The sequence below is a fragment of the Sceloporus undulatus genome, chromosome 9 (assembly GCF_019175285.1).
Source record: "Sceloporus undulatus isolate JIND9_A2432 ecotype Alabama chromosome 9, SceUnd_v1.1, whole genome shotgun sequence".
NCBI lineage: Eukaryota > Metazoa > Chordata > Lepidosauria > Squamata > Phrynosomatidae > Sceloporus > Sceloporus undulatus.
In genome coordinates this window covers 20,273,125-20,294,191 of record NC_056530.1, presented here as the reverse complement: position 1 = coordinate 20,294,191, position 21,067 = coordinate 20,273,125, and the positions used below count along the sequence as shown (strand labels likewise).

The 21,067-nt window shown below is 45.7% G+C and overlaps 1 protein-coding gene across 1 annotated transcript; it reads left to right on the top strand.

Moving 5' to 3' along the window:
* Window positions 1–2,153: 2,153 nt before the first annotated feature.
* DHX34 (DExH-box helicase 34) lies at window positions 2,154–20,410 on the top strand. Its single transcript, XM_042440968.1, has 17 exons — window positions 2,154–2,225; window positions 3,305–4,223; window positions 4,934–5,245; window positions 6,491–6,748; window positions 7,196–7,298; window positions 8,070–8,287; window positions 8,975–9,149; window positions 9,844–10,043; window positions 10,444–10,545; window positions 11,077–11,298; window positions 12,047–12,220; window positions 13,265–13,382; window positions 14,229–14,338; window positions 14,998–15,273; window positions 15,459–15,635; window positions 15,728–15,869; window positions 17,312–20,410. Exons 2-17 carry the CDS (start codon window positions 3,579–3,581, stop codon window positions 17,467–17,469), a joined length of 3,390 nt encoding a protein of 1,129 aa, XP_042296902.1. The 5' UTR covers window positions 2,154–2,225; window positions 3,305–3,578; the 3' UTR covers window positions 17,470–20,410.
* The last annotated feature ends 657 nt before the right edge of the window (window positions 20,411–21,067 follow it).

Below are 21,067 nucleotides of genomic sequence, written 5' to 3'. Positions count from 1 at the left end.
AATGACACATGCATCTTAAGAGGCCAGAGCTGCGCCAAAGCTGCGCTCTAGTCCTTAGGACTGGAGCATGTTGGCATGGCTTCCGGCCTCTTAGGACGCATGCGCATTTAAGCAGCATACATCCAAAGTGACCCGAAGCAGCAACCAACTTCTTCCCTTCTGTGCCATGAATGGGAATACCTGTGTTGAGAGCTCTTAAAGAACTCTATGCATGGCCCCACATATTTGCAGCAATGGGAGTCTTACCCAAAGGTTCCTCTGCATAGATCTGCTGAGCTCTGCAATTGAGGATTAATGCTTATGGTGATTAAAGCTCAATTTCTTTTTTACATTAATCGGTAGGGAGGTAGCAGTGATCCAGAGTTTGCTCTGTCGTTGAAAAAAAAGGAACCAAAGGAAAGCAATCACTGATGGTGCAATTAATTTGGGTTTAGACCTTAACCACATAGTGTGGCAAGTGATAGGGATGGTTTGGAGTACTGTAGAAAAGATCAGCTAAGGTAGCATCTGCACTGGAGAATTAATGCAGTTTAACATTGCTTTAACTCCCACGGCTCAATGCTATGGGGTTAGGGGTTTGTAGTTTTGTGGGATATTTAGCCTTCTCCATCACAGAGCTCTGGTGTCACAACAGACAACAAATCCTAAAATTCCATCACATTGAGCCATGGCGGCTAAAGTGGTGTCAAACCCCATTATTTTTGCAGCGCAGTTGTATCTTGATGCTAACAAATAGACCAGGATTTCCAAGATAAAGGGCCACTTCCTCCAGAGTAGATAAGCAGCCCAAAAATGCAATTATCTAACCCTCATTGAGATCTTAGCATCATAAAATAATTTATCCCTGCTACTGAAAGCATATTTCATTTATTCATATATGAAGAATATTTCAATTCTACATTAGAGACCCACGGAGGCATAAATCATGTTATTCATGGGGAGTGATTTTTTTCTTTTTAACAACGCACAACAGTAATGTCAAGCATATGGCGGCATAAGCAGATGTGCTCATGGTGGGAGTGTTTGCATGAGGAAGCACATTACAGCACACAATGTACAGCAACATGCATTGCCTCTCTGTATTACGTCTGATCATTGCTCACTGCAATTGCGCAAAGGGTTGTCAGCCATGTGGATTGATAATCGACCCACATTTGTTGCGCTGTGTTGGTATTCACTATAGGGGTTGTGTAATGTAACTCTGCCGGAGGATATTTACGCTGCGCTGAAGGATCTCAGGCAATGAATGGCTTCTTGGAGGAATCACACCAAGGATTTCAGGGAACAAATCCCAGCCCATCACCAAAATACACTTGGTCCTTGTTATCCACTGGGGTTTGGTTCCACACGACTCCCCTATGGATACCAAAATCCGTGGATGTTCAAGTCCCATTAAATACAATGGCACAATAAAATGGTGTCCCTTAGATAAAATGGCAAAATCAAGGTTTGCTATTTGAGAAATGTACTTTAAAAAATACTTTCAAGCCATGGATGCTTGAATCCGTGGATATGGAGGGCTGACTGCACTTTGCAACTGTCCCAATCCTGATTTATCCTCTGCCATCCCAACAGATTGTACTATTGCTGCAAATTTTAATGTGCATTTTTATTATCTCAATGGTGGGAGGGTTTGGGGGTTGATGTAATATAAATAAATCATATTATTATTATTATTATTATTCCAGCTGCTCTTGAAATGTCCCCGTTTTTCTCTCTTCTTCTTACTCCCACTTTCCCTCTGGGTGTGAAATACTGTAACCTGAAAGGAATAGAGAGCTTCCTAAACCACACACACACAAAAGGAAAGCAGGTCAACATGTTTCAGCATAGCTCTGGTGCCACAACAAAAACTACAGCTCCCAGAATTCCATAGCATTGAGCCATAAAGTGGTGTCAAACGAAATTATTACTGCAGTGTGGATGCAGCCAGGGAAATATGGTCTGCCTACTATCCACAGGGCAACCCTTTGCTCCTTTTGAATGGGGAGACTTTCAGTTCCAGTGCAGGGTATCCCCTGCGTTGGCTCCTCCAATGAAGAGCTGCTTAAAGCCTCTTTGTTTGCTGTCAGGGCGGAAAGCGGGCAAAAACTCCCTCTGGGGCAGCGTCACTCGCGGAGACTGAGCATGCGCGGCTGAAACGAGCCGCGCATGCGCACTAGCGAGAATGTCTTTCTTGCTCTGCAGTTGGAAAGAAGATGCGTGTCGGAGTTTCCAAGGCAGTGGTGAGCGTAACGTGTGAATGCACATGGGAAATTGGGGTGCAAGGGAGAAAGAAGGGGCACCCAGGGCCTTTTATGCCCAGATCTTTTGCAAAAGTGGGCTCTTCCAAATGTTTTCACTCTTTTCCAATAAGAGCAGGGTGATCAGGCGTCCTCCTTTTCCAGGACGCGTCCTACATTTCAGCCTCCCCTCCAGGAAACAAATAGCGAACGTCCTCCATTTGGAGCATGGCTAGGACAGCATGGAAATCTACATTTCTATGAATGTTTTTAAAGCTTTTATTTGTTATAATCTGCTACATTTTTTTTATTTCTTGCATGTCCTACATTTTGCAGGGTCTTGTCCTCCTTTGGGGTGAGGACATCTGGTGGTCGCCCTGAGTAGGAATGAATGAATGAATCAATCAACAGGTGAGGACAAGACCCTGCAAAATGTAGGACTCAGGAGAAACATTTGGGAGATTTTAAAATAAAAGCAATATAAATAATAATAATAATAATAATAATAATAATAATAATAATAATGAACAGGGTGATCAGATGTCATACCCTCAAAGGAGGACAAGGCTCTGCAAAATTGTAGGACACTGGAGCAAAATGTGGGGCATCACAAAATAAAAGCGCATATATATATATATATATATATATATATATATATATATAATTCACTTCGTTTGTTTTCTTAAATTTCCCCCCATTAGCTTTGTGAGACATTTAGCCTTCTCTGCCAGAGAGCTCTGGTGCCACAACAGACTACAATTCCCAGGATTCCCTAGCACCGAGCCAGGGCAGTTAAAGTGATCTCGAACCGGATTATTTCTGCAGTGTGTTTCGGACCTGTTAGGATTAACCTTAACCCCAACATTTCTCTTTCATTGAAAATGGTGTAATTTCATTAGATTGCATTGGAAATGTAAAGATGCGATGCATGTTCATATATTCATGTTTCAATAAAAAGAATTTAAAAAAGAAGAGAAATGTAGGGCACATCTTGGAAAAGGAGAATGACAGGTCAACCTGTGAATGAATGACCCACCCATGTTACCGGCTATGCTCACTTTCTCCTTTCTCTGTGTCTTCAGGGTCTTCAGAAGGAGAAAAGAAAACGTCTCCCAAGTTCTTCCTAGCCAGGAAGAAAAGGACACTGCATCCCAGAACCACATTTCTTGCTGCCAAGCTGCCCAGAGACCTTGTTTATCTCCTGTGCCAGCCAGCCTGCCTGCCTCTCTGTGCCCTTCCTTGCTAGCATTGATCTAGATGCCCACCTGTCCAGATACATTGCGCATCACCTGTGCCAGCCTGCCTCTCTGTGTCCTTCCTTGCTAGCATTGACCTGGACTCTGTGCCACTCTGGAGATGGCACCTGAAGAAGAAGAAGAGGGAGCCAAGGGGCACAATAAGTGGGACTGTGGCTGCTCAGCCACCCGGGAGCGCATGGAAGATCTCTACCTCAGGGGCCAAAGCCAAGAAGAGCGGAGCGAGTTCTGGGCCTTCTTTGAGCGGCTGGAGCGCTTTCGTGGCCTCAGGGCACCCAAGCGGCCAGCAGAAACGTGCCATCGGGCATCGACATCTGAACCTAGCCCTCGACACAAGTCGGTAGGGCTGCCACAAGTGTACGACTCCCGTTACCGCACCAACCAGTGGGTGCCCACAAGGGAAGTACCCGGCCTGGACCCGGAGCAAGTGCGAGCCTTCCGCTTGGCACTGCTTCACTTCTTGGACTTCCGGCAGAAGCAAGGCTTTGCCCGCCTGGCACGGCTGCAGCGGGAGCGGGCTGCTTTGCCCATCGCTCGTTACAGGGACCAGCTCCTGAAGGCGGTGGCCAGCAGCCAGGTGGTGGTGGTGGCTGGGGACACTGGCTGTGGCAAATCCACCCAGGTGCCACAGTACCTTCTGGCTGCCGGCTATGCCCATGTGGCTTGCACTCAGCCCCGGCGCATCGCTTGCATTGCTCTGGCCAAACGGGTCGCCTATGAGAGCCTGCAGCAGTATGGAGACCAGGTGAGGGTTGCAGGAAGGGACCTCTGTCCTGGAACTGGGGGACACAAGAGCACCCAAGAGCATGTATAGATAGCCCTTCCACTTCATTCTCCATGTATCAACAAGATGGTTTCGGGGGGTTCCTCTAGAGCTAAGGAGGGGCAACTGACAAGTACAATTAAGGAAATATAGGGTGGATTTGGGGTGACAAAATCTATGCAAGAAGTAGTAAAAAAAAGTTGGAGGCTTATGATAAGCAATAGGAAGTCATTATTGGGCTCAATTTATTGGCATGACAGTGGTAGCCATCTTGATTACTTGTGCCATCTGTATGCATTTGGCATTGTTAACAAAGGACAGTTTTGACTGTTTCCTGCCCCTAGAAGCTTACAGTAGAAAAACAGACTGGAAAATAATAAAGGAATTATTTTGGGACAAATTATTTTCCAAAGCCTGGGGGCAGCCACTGAGAAGGCTCTCTTCCATATCCCCACCAGTTGTACCTGTGAGAGTGGAGGGACAGAGAGAAGGGCCTCTTGAATTGGAGGAGGGTGGATGCAAATCAGCCAAAATATATTTGAAACCCTTTGCCCTGTCTGCTTTTCTTAGAACCTGGGAATGTAAAGCCTGAATCGGATCCAGGGGGTATCTTTATGTGGAGTTGCAAGCACTTCTCTATTCTTCTGGTGGGTAATTCATACTGCCTCTTTATCCTTCTCTCACCCCTGTAGGTTGGCTACCAGATCCGCTTTGAGAGCACGCGCTCGCCTGCCACACGGATCGTCTTTTTGACGGAAGGCCTGCTCCTGCGCCAGGCCCAGCGAGAGCCCACTTTGCCTGGCTACCGGGTGCTGATCGCTGATGAGGTCCATGAGCGCCACCTCCATTCTGACTTCCTCTTGGGGGTCCTTCGCCGCCTGCTGCCTGCCCGCCCTGACCTCAAGCTGGTGCTCATGTCGGCCACCATCAACATCCGTCTCTTTGCTGACTATTTTGGGGGTGCTCCCGTTGTACAGGTCCCGGGACGTCTCTTTCCCATCACGGTGAGTTGGATCAGTGTGATCTGAGGATCAGATCCCTGACTAGGGCTTTATCCAGATTCCAGAAATAATTTGGTGCCGCTCTGGTGCCACAACCAACTACAATTCCTAGACTTCTATGGCATTGAGCCATGGCAGTTAAAGTGGTGTCAAACCAGATTATTTCTGCTGTATGGAGCAGCCCGGGTATGAGTTGGAGGTGTAGTTACATTCAGGGCTGGAGACTAAAATTGAGATTGTAGTTCTGTGATCAAGGGTGCATCTACACTATAGGAATAATGCATTTTACAGTTTGAAACTGCTTTAAGTGCTGTAGCTCCATCCCAAGGAATCCTGGCATTTGTAGTTTTACAAGGTCTTTAGCCTTCTCTGCTAATGACTGCTGGTGTCTCACCAAACTACAAATCCCAGGATTCTGTAGGATGGAACCACAGTGGTTAAAGTGGTGTCAAACTACATTGCTTTTACAATGCAAATGTACCAGTGGACACCGCTATGTTCATCAGATGCATGAAGTATTACCTCAAGTCAGTAGAGTATCTGGTGCTTGCTTAGGTGAGCTGGAAAGAGGCTGAGAGTGTGTGTCTTGCCCAAGTTGACCCAATATGTTTCCATGGCTGAGTGAGGATTTGAACCTTGGTCTCCCAGATTCATAGTCCAGAGCACAAACCACTACACCATGCTGGCTCTCTGGGGAGCAGGCAGGGTGTCAGGCTATGTGACTGTAATCACTTTGTATGGTGGGGATATTTTTGGTACTATTAACATGTGGAGTTGGCATGGGTGAAGGCTGTGGCAGGAGGTCATTATTTATGTTTGGGCAAATGTCTTACTGCAGGGCTGTCTTTGATAATCACTTGCCCCTTGGACATTTTTTCCAAACTTTCATCAGAAACTCTCTTATGAAGAGAAATCGATTTCACTTTGACAGTTTTTACAGAACTACTAAGGGCTTTCAGCTAAAAAAACCCAAAACAAAACAAAACCAGAGATGGACTTCTGTATGAATCCACTAAACTGAGGACTACAGATGTTAACAAGCCCCCCCCCCTTAGATTTACATTAGATGATAATCTTCCAAAAATATTACTTTGATAGTCAGTGATGTTAAAATTATATGGCTAGGATAGCTTTTATCAATTGGTCTCAGAGAGCAAGTGATAAATTAATCTAAGCAATACTATTTGCAGCCCAGGTTTCCCGTAAGAAGGATATGGATGTACCTTCTGTTCTGCCTTCCCTGTGTAGGTCTTATATGAACCCATCCACCCCGAGGAGAGTGCCAGTGGACAGAAGGAGAGACTGGACCCTCGGCCTTTCCTGCGTGTCCTCCAAGCCATCGATCACAAATACCCTCCCGAGGAAAGAGGAGACTTGCTCGTCTTCCTTAGCGGTGTGGCTGAGATCGGGGCCGTGATGGAGGCTGCACAGACCTATGCCACCCACACTCAGCGTTGGGTGGTCCTTCCTCTTCACAGCACCCTTTCTGTGGCTGAGCAAGACAAGGTGAGCCCTTGGACTGGGTGGCTGGATTTGGGCCTCTTCACCCTAGGCAGTTATAGCTCTCTGGTTCCACTTTAACTGCTATGGCAACATCTTGTGAGATCATAGGATGTGCAGTTTAGGGTGGAGCATTTGAAACTCTTAAGTCAGGGAGCTTTTATGCCCCCTCAAACTACAAATCCCAGAAGTCCATAGCAGGTAGCTGTAGTAGTTAAAGTGGAAACATAGTGCTATAACTGGCTATTGTGAAAGGTCTCTGGAAGGAGTTTAAGTCTTGGTATACTCTTCTCTCCCTCCTTTTTAGAGAATGGGGTTTAAGCAGCCCTACAGATCAAGTTGGATTGCAGCTTCTAGCATTCCTCACCTAGCCTGGGTGAGGCTGCTTGGACTTTTGTAGGTGGGGTAGAAATATTTTTAATAAATAATTTATTCTCTTCATTTTCCTGGCAGGTATTTGACTTGCCTCCCCCAGGAGTCCGTAAGTGCATCATCTCCACCAACATTGCTGAGACCTCTGTGACCATCGATGGTGTCCGATTTGTTGTAGACTCAGGTGAGAGTGTACCATTCTGGGGACTGGGATGCAACCCCTCAGCATGTCTGGAGTGGGATGGAGGAGATTTGAATAGTGTTTTTGGTAGCTGAGAGTGGAAAGAGCTCAGGGAGAAGGGTTACTCTGTTTGGAACTGAGGTGTTACAATAAAAGGGGGAAGGTGAGTGATAAGAGCCCAAGGGTTGGAACTGTGATTTCACTACAACTGATGCCACCACAAACAATGTGTGAACTCGAGCATTCCAATAACCCTCAGAAGCACAAGTGTATAATTTAAAAAAATGATTTATTTAATAGAAGTTGAAGATAAGATCAAAGATTACTTATTTAATACATCTAAATCCTGACTGACCCTAACTCTCATCTCTCTTATATTCCTGACTCTGTCACTCATTTCTCTCACTCTCTCTAACTGACCTGAATCTAATTTCCATCTCTGATCCTAACTCTTCTAATGTCTCTACTTCTGATTTATAACGTCGATGGACTCACCTCTCACTTTCTGACTGACCTCCACCTTGCCTTTTTTACATCCCTTCAAATGTTCAGCCACTTGCCAGTCACTGCCAACATTTCATACTCTCACCCCTCCTGACAGATCCTTATCTTATTACATTTACTATTAATGACATCCATTAATTAAGTCTGTGAATACACAACATTTTAAAAAATAAAATTCCGTAACATCACAGGCCCCAACCTTGCTTGCTGGTGCCCTCTGCCACTGCTTCCTTCTTACATGTTATCTATGTGGTTCTCTATTTCTTGTAGGGAAGGTGAAGGAGCTCAGCTATGACCCCAAAGCCAAGCTGCAGCGGTTGCAAGAGTTCTGGATCAGCCGTGCCAGTGCTGAGCAGCGCAAGGGCCGTGCGGGTCGAACAGGGCCTGGTGTCTGTTACCGGCTCTATGCTGAGTCAGATTATGATGCCTTTGCCCCTTACCCTGTGCCAGAGATCCAGCGGGTGGCACTTGATGCCTTGGTTCTTCAGGTAGGCAGGAAGCACTGTGTGGTTTATGATAGCCAAGCCTTTTGGGGGCCACACTCGAAAAGGGGTCCCTGTTTCTCCCTCCTTCTCTTTCCTAAACCTCCCAGCATGACAGTGAATGGAGGTGATTCTTAGGAGAAAGTTCACTAGGTGGTAACATGCAGGCTGCCAAATGGGTGATATATCACTTCCTTTTGCTTCTAGAATGAGGGGGGATGGTTGATCAAAAAGATCAACTGATTGGAGGAAACAAGACATTTTTGACCCAGGCTTTGAGAGACAGATTTGGGATGGAGGGGCTAAAAGCTGGAGTAAGTTGTGGGTAGCTCCCTGGAGAAAGAAGCAGCCTTGGAGCTCTGAGAGAAACCCTGTTTTGCTTGTTAGAAAGGCACGGATGTTTCAGATTCTCTTTCTTTTCTGGTGGTTCCTGGAATGAAAGATACTTAAATAGAATTCCCCCCCTTCTGCACCAAAAGAGAGGAGAAAGGGGGCCAGTCGGACTTCTCTTGGGAGGGAGTTCAGTTTCCTAGAAGCAGCCACTCAGAAGGCCTCCTCCTGTGTCTTCACCAGATGAGCCTTTAAAGATGGTGGGACCAAGAGGAAGTTATCTTGGCCAGGCAAGCTCCTATGGGAAGATACAGTCTTTCAGACATTCTGGACCTAACCCAAGCCTCTCTCCTTTGTGCCTAGATGAAGAGCATGGAGCTGGGTGACCCTCGGGCATTCCCTTTCCTGGAGCCACCTCCACCAGCCAGCTTGGAGACAGCTGTGGGCTACCTGAAGCACCAAGGTGCACTGGATGCAGAGGAAAACCTCACACCTATCGGGAGCCTCCTGGCTGAACTGCCTGTTGACGTTGTGATCGGTGAGTACAACACTGACTGGGCTTTGCAGGGAGTCCCCATTCCTTGTGATGGTAGCTGGGCAATGACTGGTTGGTCTAGATGTCCTTAGCTTTGTTGGTTTTATTGTGCAGTCATGTGATTAGCTTCATAGCAGTGTGCCACTGAGCAACTATTGCTGACACACCTATGCAGGGTGGGTTGTGAGCTTCTCCATGCTGTATGTAGAATCATAGGGGCCCTGTAGGCCTTTGAGTCCAACTCCCTGCTCAGTGCACAAACTCCAGCTACAGCAATGGTTCCCAACCTTTGGTCTACCAGATGTTTTGGACTTCTGCTCCCATGATTACTGACTGTTGGCCAAGTAGGCTTGGGTTTCTGTGATCTGAAGTCCAACACAAATAGAGGACCAAAGGTTGGGAACCACTGAGCTAGAACATCCACAGCAGGTAGCTGCCCAGCCTATTTTTAGGATGTTCAGAGAAAGAGAGCCCCACTACCTCTCTAGGTCATTGGTTTCCTTGCTAAACTGTTCGTACCATTAAGAGGGTCTAGCGTTCAATCAAAGTCTGCCCTCCTGTGACTTAAACAATGAGATCTGGTCCTATCCTCTGAGGCAGCAGAGACAGCACCTCATTCTCTGTGACACCTTTAGATATTTAAAGAGACTGCCCTTAAGGTCCCTGTATCTTCACTGGTGCTGTTGTCCATCTTTAGGGAAGATGCTGGTGCTGGGGACCCTCTTTGGCCTGGCTGCACCCACCTTGACTGCTGCAGCTGTGCTCAGCGTACCTTCCCCTTTTCTGCGCAGCAGCAGTGGACGGAGCGACCCTGACTGTGCCACTGCCCGGCGGCCCCTGGAGAGCCCCTTGGGAGATCCCCTTACTCTGCTCAATGTCTTTGATGCCTGGGTGCAGGTGAGTGGTCGAGGGCTGGAGCATGGCCTTCTGGGAAAGGTAAAGGAGACTATTGTTCAGCACCTCATGCTTCTAGGACAGAGGGGGGCATGCTCCAGAGTACTGAGGGCATCATCCAGCCCTTTATTTTCACCCCACTAGGACTCAAGCTGGTTGACAAAAAAGGTAAAAAATTACAAAAGCCTCCCATGTACAGATAAAAACATACAAAATTAAGATTTGAAACAGTATTAAAGAACAACCAAATTAAATCTGTTTAAAATCTTAAAATTTGTGGTGCACCAGAGCACTCTGGCAGAGAAGACTAAATTTGTCCTACAGCGCAGGCAGGACTCTGTCTCTTTGGGGGGTCCTGCACATGCATGTGCTGATGTTGTTGTCTGATCTTCTTTTCTGGCAGGAGAAATCTGAAAATCGTGGTGGATCCCGTCGCTGGTGCCGGCGTCGGGGCCTGGAAGAACACCGCCTCTATGAAGCAGCCAACCTTCGGCGCCACTTCCAAGTACGTCTGAAGCTGGGGATGGGTGTGCGTAGGGTCTACCAGGTCTACCTGATGCAAGAACTGCATCAGGGCTGATCTCCCCCTTAATGGTGAACAAGGCCAACGATGAGTGGTTCATCTTTGGTTGCTTCTGCACTATTAAACTCCTAGGAATCCATCTCCCATTGGCCTCGCCCAAAGTGATGGAGGAACCAGCTTAGAGGTTCCAAATAGCCAGTTATAGGGAACTGAATTGCTGGCTAAGGATAGCCTGGGTTGAATGAATTGTTTAGGGGGCCAGTCCTATCATTGGTTGTGAGGGGATGCTGGTCTCTATTAGTAAAAGGGATGAAATGCCTTTCTGACGTACACCAGCTGCTGCATTGGTTCTCACCAGGAAAGCTTATTTGATAGGAGTCATGTGTGTCTGTGTTTGGCACTGAATGGATTCTTGGAAAGACCTGGAACTAAGCCTAGTTCTGGAACAGAACAGAGAATTTGTCCGGTGTTTGACTAACATTTGCTGCTGCCATTTTTTGACTTCTCTGCTAGGAACTGCTCCGAGATCATCGGTTGCTGGAACCAGCAAGCCGGCCCAGAGATTCCTATACACGCCAAAGCCGGCACCGGCACCGTCGCGAGTTGCACAAGCTCAAGCGGGAACATGATCAGGGAGAAGGGCGCCGGCGCAAAGTGCTGCGACTACAGGAGGAGGAGGAGGCCTTCTCTTCCTCAGGAGATGAAGGCGAAGCCAAGCGTGGGGTGGACATCCAGGTAGGCCTTGAGAACAGCGGAGGCACTAATGTTTTAAAGTCTTTTATACGATTATAAATTGGTTTCAAATGGTAGTCAGTAGTGCTGATGAATTCTGGGAGTTGTGGTCTAACACCATCTGGAGGGGTGCCTAATTCTTATCTTGATGGTGATGTGATAATGATTTTATTTGTTTATTTGTTTATTTCCTGGCTTTTTTTTTTTTTTTTGCAGCTGTGGGATTCAAGGCAGCTCGCAAAAATTAAAACACATACAGCCAAAAACTCTGCCTCTTGCTAAAGTTAAAATATATTTAAAAATATGAATAGAATGAAAAGTATTGTGTTCTTTTTAAATATGTTGATAGCTGCCTTGAGTCTCAGTATTGGTAGAAAAGTGGAATATAAATGAATAAAATAATAATAATAGCAGTAGAAATAATAATAGCAGTAGCAGTAATGTTAGGGAGCCAGTGTGGTGATGTGGTTTGAGCATTAGACTATGATTCTGGGGAGCAGGGTTCAAATCTCCGCTCGGCCATGAAAAAACCCAATGGATAACCTTGGGCAAGTCAAACTCTCAGTCTCAGGATGGCAGTGGCAACCCCCCTATGATGGGTGGGGTGGGGTGGTAATGACTTGACGGCACATAACACACACACACAGAGAATAATAATAGGAGGGTGCTAATATAATCTTTTTAGGAAGGAAGTTCTAGAGCAACCAACATACATGCCCATTGGTGCTATTGTGCTATTCTATCCTTGCAGGATGTGAAGTTCCAGCTGCGGCATAACGTGGAAGAACTGCAGGCAGCAGCTTCCCTTGGCCAAGCTCTTTCGTCCGGGCAGCTCTCCCTCTTGCAGTTGGTTCTGGGCCGTGGCCTCTACCCGCAGCTGGCAGTCCCTGACCCTTACAACAAAACCCGCAAGGATTCAGACCAGGTGAGTATCCATCACCCTCATGGTTCCTTGGCTGAGCTGTTGTAGAATCAGAGCTAAGAGCAGGAGAGCGTCCCTTGTCATATCCTGTGGTCTGGGATTGCAGGGAGAGAAAGAGGAGGAAGGAAATTGGGAGCGAAGCATCTCATGACTCAAAGATGAAGACAGAAATCTTACATCATGCACCTGTGGTGTAAATCTACATTCACATAGTTGCATAGTGGTTTCCCTGCACAACCTTTCCTCTGTAGATGGACATTGAGCAATTGATTTGCAGATACTCAGTGTGTCCGCTTATTGTGCTGTTGTGCAATGGGGAATGCATGGTGGCTGTTTCTGCAATCCCAGTGAGGAAAGTGGTACATTGAAGACAAATTGTTAATTCACTGCCCAAGAATCAACAACTGCCTGGTTAGAAGCCTATTGCTTAACCCCAACTAGTGGAGACCAATGGAATCAGTTGCTGAATGGTGACTTAACACATAGATAAATCCAATTGATTCAATGGTTCAACTCTAGTGAGGACATAGTTGTATTTAGGCCCATGTGAAACTCTTAGGCTTGTGGACCTTGGCTTATACAACTGTGTACTGAATAAGATACATTGCACAATTGTAAAACAAAAAACAGCTATAGGTGTAAGGGAACTTAACACATTGTATGATACCATAGGAAAGTGGCCTAAATTCTTACACATGTGTATGTCACCAACAAGCTTGCCTTTAGAATCTTTGGCTGCCTATACAGAATGAATGCAGTTTGACACCGCTTTAACTGCCATGACTCAATACTATGGAATTCTGGGATTTGTAGTTTTATGAACTGTTTAGCCTTCTCTGTTGGAAAGCTCTGGTGCCATGACAAACTGCAGATGTCAGGATTCCATAAGTTGGAGCCATAACAGTTAAAGCAGTGTCAAACTGTATTAATTGTGCAGTGTGGTCATATAAATTGCATAAAATGCATAAAACCTCTGTGGAGGTATTTAATAACCAGATACAGTTCTGCTGGTCCTCAGTTTCTGAGCCTCTGCCTTGTTCTTCACAGATATTCCACACCAAAGAGAAGGCAGGGGTTGTTCTCCACCCGACTAGTGTCTTTGCCAATTCTCCTGAGTTGCTCCAGCCCTCTCACAAAAGGGAATTCGAGCATCAGGCTCACAGAGGTAAGAGAAAACAGTTATCCTATTTCTGATGGAGGATACTGGTAAGACTTTTGAAGGCCATGGTGGTCTCTTTTTGTTGCTTTTGATAGGACTTTTGGGGAGCAGTAGTGGCTACTTGTCCAGCCCTCTTTGCTTGCTTGATTTCTGCTGCTGCTAAAGTGCTAGCTTAGAACCTTAAAAAAAGGGAGAGAACTATTGCGGTGTAGTGGTTTGAGTGTTGGACTAGGACACGGGAGGATCAGGGTTTGAATCTCTGCTTGGCCATGGAAACCTACTGGTTGACTTTGGGCAAGTCACACTCTCTCAGCCTCAGAGGAAGGCAATGGCAAACTTCCTCTGAATAAATCTTGCAAAGAAGACCCCTTGATAGGTTTGCCATTGGGTTGCTGTAAGTCTGAAATGACTTGGAGGCAGGGAAAAAGAGTTTAGAAGAGCAATGCTCCTTAACATTGTGATGGACTGGCAATGAGTAGGGACTGGTACTATATTTGTGCCCATTGGCTACAATCGTTTCCTTCTTTTTTGCTAATTCTCCAGGGACAGCTCATGGACCGACACTGGTCCACAGGCTACTAGTTTGAATAGAACTGGTTCAGACTTTCCTAGCCTAGAATGAGCAGGCTATGTTGCTGTATTGTGTATTGTAGGTTGGATCTGGTGCCTTCAGCAAAGTCAGGGATAGTGGTGGGTGATCTGCTGTTCCTTCTTGCTGGAAGATTTCGCTGTGTAAATTTACAGCGCTTCATAAATAAAGGTTAATAATAATAATAATAAATAAGAGGAGGGGGAAGGAAGGAAGCCTTTTGGGAAGAACCTGAGACACTTACTGTTCTTCTTGTTGCCAAGATGCTGCCAAGGAGGGACTCAGCAGCCGCCACCAGATCTTGGCCTTTGTTTCGCTATTGGAGACCAACAAGCCCTACCTGGTGAACTGCCTCCGGCTACCAGCTCTACAGGTGATAGGCCCAGCTCTCTAGCCCTGGGATGTAATTCTTCATTAATTTCATTCATGAATGAAACTACCTGTAATTTTAGGGATTTCCTTCTGCTGTGAGAAAGTCTTTGAAAACGGTGTGGCTTTTGAAGGTTATTTGCATTTAGAGACTTTTGTGTCAGTTGTGGCTTTTGAAGGCTGTTTGCAGTTTGGGAGTTCTGTGCAAGATTTGTTAGTGGGGGGTTTTTTGCACAGAAAATAGCATTTTCTGCATAGAAAATACAGCTTTCATGTGCAGGAAACACTGTAGTTTGGGATTTACGCTGTACAAAATCCATACTTTTTTGGCAGATAATTATATCTATGCAGAAATATTTTCTGTGCAGAAAATGCTGTTGCCTGTACAGAAATTTTTTTTGTTTTCTCTCTCTTTCACACACAAGAATCCATTTGTAAATTTTGCACACAATAAATCCCAAACAACAAAGATTCTTGTCAAATCAGGATTCTCTTCATCAAGGTTTTCTGTCTTTTGAGAAACACATTTTTAAAAACTATTTTTGACTGTTCTTTCCATCCCTGCTCTTGCCCTTCTCTCTCCAAACCACTGCGCCTTAGGAGAAGTCAGATGAAGAGGCCTGATGTCCAACACTTCCCTTGCTTTTTCATTTTGCCCTACAGGCCCTGCTCCTCTTGGCCCGCTCCCTTGACACCAATGCCGACTGCACACGCATTGTGGCTGATTCGTGGCTGGAATTACAGGTCCCTGTGGCAGAGGCGGCCCTGCGGCAACTCAGTGCAGCCCTGCGTCTCCGTGCTTCCTGGGAAAAAGTCCTGGACCGGCAGCTGGAGAGCCGGGCAGCTCGAGGCAGGGAGGAAGAAGTCGAGGAGAGGCGACCTAGTGCCCGAGAAGTGCACCAGCTTACGCAAGAGCTGCTGGCATTCTTGAAAACGGAGGTGGGTGTGCGTGGGAATGGGCTACTGCAGAAAGAAAATCAGGCAGGCTCATATAGGGAGACATGGCTTTTAATCTGGATCCAAGCCTTATAAGTCATAACCTATTGCTGGAGTGGGTCAGGTCCTGGAGCTGAACAGACCAGCATCTTGACTCTGTCCATATGGTGCCTTCTGTGTCTGGTCAGGTGCAGTATAGTCTCCGGCGCTTGACACCCCTGGAACAGCAGAACCTCTATGTTGGACCTCATACTGTGGCTGCAGGAGAAGGGCTGCCTCACTTCTTCCAGGGGGCAGAGATGGTCCCAGATGAGGTGAAGGGTGGCTATCGAGTTGGTGACTTCCTCACTTTCAATTGCCTGATGGTGAGTGATTCTGGGAGGGCTGAGGAGTAGCCCTGTGCAGTGTATCAGGGCCCTTTGCTCCCATCTTACTTTTGTCCTGGGCTATCTTGCAGAGTGAGGGGGACCTCTACAGTGACTGCCTGCGCAGCTTCTGGACATGTCCACATTGTGGCCTCTATATGCCCTTCACACCTCTGGAGCGGGTAGCGCATGAGGATGCCTGTCAACCCCCAGATCCAGAAGCCAAGACAGGAGGTGAGTCCCTCTGGATTTCGGGGAAGGAGATTTTCAGAAATTCTGAGCTTTTTCACAATTGGAAAAGCCTTCTTTGTTGGACATGGATTAGGGCCTGCCTTTATCAGTTCTTCTCAAGAAAGGGTTGAAGGGGAAACCCAATTTTGGGTTCATGATGGATGGATGTGGAATTGAAGACAGCAGTTTATATAATGAGCCAATGCCAGTCCAGAAGGCAGCATTCTATTTGATCAGTCTGGCACAAAAGAAAGAATATGCTTTAACGTTTATAGCAGTTTTGGAAAGCCCACCTAACAACATCATGTAACAACTTATAGGAAGTCATAGGAGGCTACCAGAGACATATTAATCAGTCATGAAACAGTCATAGTGGGAAAGTACCAAACAAGCCACACATAAACATTATTTGTGTTGAACCTGTTCCTTATGGTTCAGATTATTGTTGTTATTATTAGAAAGTGCCAGTTAGTTGATGCTAGGGTCAGAATGTTCTGGAAATGCTTAATCTACTTTTCCTTAAGATTACTAAGAGTTTAATAACTTAGCAGATTCTCAAGTTTTCTTTGATTCAGAAAACTTACCCTTTAGCATCTCACTATCTTATTTTGGCCTTACAGTCAACCCCTTTCCCCTTCAGGATGTCAAGGGGGCCTGTGAATTTCACATTTTGTGTATGTGTCTGTGCCTGTTCATGTGTTACAGACAGAATTTAGAAAGTTACTTTAAAAAGCAATTAATTTCCATTACTTGTTACAGTCCTTCGAAGGTAATTTATTGATGTTACTCCTTGCAATGTGCTTCTCACCTACTAACCTCTTGTATTACTCCGTACTTTTCTGCTGCTTTTTGTTTACGTTTCCATGTCATTTCAGTCACAATGTTTTTAAAAAGGCTCTTTTAAAAGCAGCCAGAAAATGTGAGTTGTTAACATCTGTAGAACAGGCTTATTTCTATTCATTCTCTTCCTTTCAAAATGTAACTCTGTTCTCCTCTGCCTTTATGAAAGAAAGGCAACTTGTTACAGGTAGGTAACATATTCAGGGGTAGCTGTGTTGGCCATATAGCAAAGTGCAATAATATCCAAAATCCACAAAACAGTGATACCTTTATTCCGTCAACCAAAATGCATAAAATACACAATGTAAGCTTTCGAAGCTCCACTGGCTTCTTCATCAGGCCTGTGACTTACATTGTCATTTTATATACTACTTTTTGCTCTTGATAAAGAAGCCAGTGGAGCTTCTTCATCATGTATTTTGTGTATTTTGATTGTTCATATAAAAACATCACTTGTTTTGTGGATTTTGGGTGTTATTGTACTTTGTTACACATAAATAGATTACATGTCACTGGTCTCTTCCAAGCTATAGGTTTTTTTTTGAAGTAGTGGTGGTGGAGGGACACCTTAGCTCTTCTCACTTTCCTTGTGTTTCTCCATACAGACCCTTCCAAAGAAGCCACAGGAGCAGTGTCACCCTCCCCTGGTGCCTCCTCTGCCCTGCAGCAACCATACCACTGTGGCATCTGTCAGCAGAACCTTCTTCTCACGCCAACAGAGATCCTGCGGCATCGGAAGCAACACCAAGTGGCACCATCCTGAGAGCTGCTGTGATAGCAACTCATGCAAAGGGAGATAGACACCACTGGGGAGATTTGGGGGTTGGGATCACTTGTTCTCACCCACCTGGAGGCTACTCAGCCTCAGGCTCTTCTCCTTCCCACAGGTGCCTTCTGTCACTGCTCAGAGTTGAAGCCAATTTGGATTGCTTTTAGAAGGGAGCATTATGGAAATGTGGTGTCAGTGCACTGTGCATTGAATCTGAAGATGCCTTCTGGCATTATTCCAGAGCGTGTTTTGAGTGGGTATCTCTCATTGGGGAAAACCAATTTTAGTTGCCTCGAGTCCTCCTAGTTCCCTCTCAATCATCCCCATAGAGCCAGTGCATCGGGGGAACTCCTTCCTTCGGCTGGGGCTTATGCATCCCTTTCTGACAATGAGTGAATGCCCCTTGTCCTCAGCTTTCCTGTCTGCAATGTATGTGTTCATGCATTGGTAGTTTCTCTTCTGCACTGTCTGATTTTGGACACTGAGTGGCAGGCTTGCCCTGTATGGGCAAAGGCCGAACACATGCTTGACATTGGATTCAGAGCTGAGTCCCTTGGGAATCACTGCTTGCAGCTTCCTGATCTTTCTCATTCAGATGGGAAAGAAGGGGCAAAGATCAAAGATGCTTTTAAGAGCAAAGATGCCTTTGCTGGTAGACAGGTTTATGCTGCAAGAAGCACAAGGATGTTCATTGAGGCAGCTGGGGAGCAAGGGTGATGCTTCAGCTCTCCAAGTCAGTTTTAGACTTTCACCTTCAGCTCAAGTGGGAAGGGGACAATATGAGCAAGCCAGCATGCCCCCAGTTTTACAACACGAATTGGCAACGTGCAGCTTGTGGGCCTTTTGTGGCCCCGAGCCCCCATCCCCATTTTTTTAAAGAAAAGTTTTGCTTTTTTGGGCAATATTTGCCCCAAACCATGAAGGAAGAACCTCTAACATATAAGAATATACAAAAATATCTCCACATCTACAAGTACTCCAGAATTCTATATTACCCCCCCCCATACCTCTTTTCCTTTGCAGGCCCTCTCAAAATGGCAACAGGGAGGAAAATGGAGGTCTTTCGGTTTGATGTGTGTATATCTGTGTGCGGGTTCAGCCCATGAGGGCCCTGGAGGAAAATTGGACCCTGACCCACATGCAATTGCCCACCTCTGTTTTACAACCAGAACTTCTCTTCCAATCTATGGCCCATTACATTGCAAAACATTACATTTTGTTTTTGCAGATAGCTCCAAGAAAGGTGTAACCAGTAACCTCCTCCATACCCCAAATACCTAATTTTCCCGGTTCCTATTGCTGGCATACAGCTCAGGGATGTATGTGTGTATTTTTGTGAGTGGGGCTGGGATTTTACATCTGTTGAGATAGGGGTGCATAGTTGACCACAGAGACTAACTTTCCTGGGAAGGGCACTCACCACCCCAGCTGGTCTCTTGCTTCATTTGCTTGGAGTGTAGGAGTCACAGGATGCAGCTGTAGTGGCAACCAGTACTGGATCACAAGTTGCATTTCTGGCTTTTGAGGAGAACCAGGCTCATTGTAGCTGTCAGAAGAGAGGAGGATGTGGCTTCATTGCAAGAGTGAGAGATGGTGAGTGTTACTGGTGAGCATTGCTGGCTGGCTTAGAGAGGGCCGACTAGTGTGACAGCCTTGGGTTTTTTTTGCCTTGGTTGAAGGTTACAACATTGCGATCCCTTCTCTGTGTGCATTTGTGTGTGTGCATGTGTTTTAGGAACTAGCAAAAGGTATGGTTTGCTTGAAGGAGGAAAAAAAATACTATCTGTTCCAATAAAATGGACATGGAGTATGTCCCAGTGTAGAGGTGGTGCTGGTTTGTGGCTCTGTGTCCTCATCTCGGGTTTACATGTTTTAAGTTTCCAAACTACTGCCTGTGTACAGATGGGGAATCCCTGTAAAACAGTGCCCCCACACTATGTAAACCAACTGACAGCCCTCTTCAATGTACTTTAAAATAATGCTTTGTACTAATGTACTTTAAAACAGTGCTACTCAAAGTGATGGTCTCTGGACCGATCCCAGTCATGAACCACTGGTTGCTGGTGGGTTTCCAGGAAAGAAAAAAGAAACTATGGTAGCTAATCAGGACCAAATTACTACTGGCACACGAAAATAGTGGTTGGCAGTCCACCAACATCAGAGACCACTTTAAAAGAAATTGCACCGATTTACACTGTATTTCTGTAATAATTTTTTTATTTGTCCCCAGCTTTTCTCTCTCTCTGTGTCCCACTGGGAAATAATAGTTGAAAACACTTGGATTTTGCTGGCAGAGTATGGATGCCGGTCCATGCGCCAATCCCACTTTGATCCTGGGGGTGGCACTGCTACCAAGCCAGAACCCAAACATTTTCTCCCACTCACCCACCCCAAAGTATCCTACATGGCTTTTGGAAACTGTCCTTGCCATCATCATTATTATTATCATTGTAATAGTTATTTATGTATCACCTTATCCCCAGCCCAGGGAGTCAAAAGAGCTTACAGAAGTTGAAATAGATGCAGCTAAAAGTTCACATCATGCAAAAGTTGAAATAAAATGGGATCATCAATAGAATTAAAGTACTTGAAAAGCATATCTGTTAAAAAGAAAAATGACAAATATGGGTGATGTAAGCTGCTGCCACTTTCCTCTGCAAAGGGTAAAGAAGGTGCAGGACAGTTGGGCAGAATTGGTGATCTGTCCTGGCAGAAGTTGGGTTCATATGGCTATTTCTCACCTTTCTGGAAGGGAGCCCAGGTCCTCAAAGATCTGTGTAGCTTTCTTATACATGTTAAGTCTCCCTTATCTAAAATGCTTGGGACCAGAAATGATTTGGATTTTGGATTTCTTTGGATTTCTGAATATTTGCATATACATTTCTTGGAGTTGGGACTGGAATCTAAACATAAAATTCATTTGTGTATCGTATTCAGCCTGAAGTTATTTTTATATAAAAGATATTAAATAATTTTGTGCATGAAGCTAAGTTTGTGTACACTGAGCCATCAGAAAGCGAAGGTGTCACTGTCTCAGCCACCTGTGAAAAAAGCATTGGATTTTGGAGTATTTTGGATTTTAGAATTCAAGATAAGGGAGGCTCAACTTGTAAAGTTCCTACTAAGGTCTCCTTTGAGAGCTGGCATGGTGTAGTGGTTTGAATGTTGTCCCATGACTCAAGACCAGGGTTACAATCCCCACTCAGTCATGGAAACCCACTGGATGACCTCAGGCAAGTCACACACTCCCAGCTTCAGAGGAAGGTAATGCAACCCCCCCCCCCGCACAACACAACAAGAAAACCCCCTTTTCTATCATCTGATGACTTGAAGGTGCACACCTTTAAGGTTGCCTTGGGCCAAAAAAATGGTAGACTGATGGAGCTCCACCCATCCATCTAAATTCCCCTTTACTGATATTTTCAGAAGAACACGGGCACCATCTTCATCACGGGTTGCAGCCCTCCCTACAAAGAAGCCCAGTCCATGTTTATGACCCATCACCTCCCCAAGATGTTCTTAGTGATTGAAAAGGAGTCCTGGGCATCAGGAGGGGCTCTGGGGGACATAAAAGAGAATACAGTAGTAGATG

Excerpts from the sequence above, each read along its gene's own strand:
- DHX34 (XM_042440968.1), top strand. The coding sequence starts at position 3,579 with ATGGCACCTGAAGAAGAAGAAGAGGGAGCCAAGGGGCACAATAAGTGG. Across the intron at positions 13,383-14,228 it reads CGAGCATCAGGCTCACAGAG|ATGCTGCCAAGGAGGGACTC; the intron begins GTAAGAGAAAAC and ends CTTGTTGCCAAG. Across the intron at positions 15,274-15,458 it reads TGGCATTCTTGAAAACGGAG|GTGCAGTATAGTCTCCGGCG; the intron begins GTGGGTGTGCGT and ends GTGTCTGGTCAG.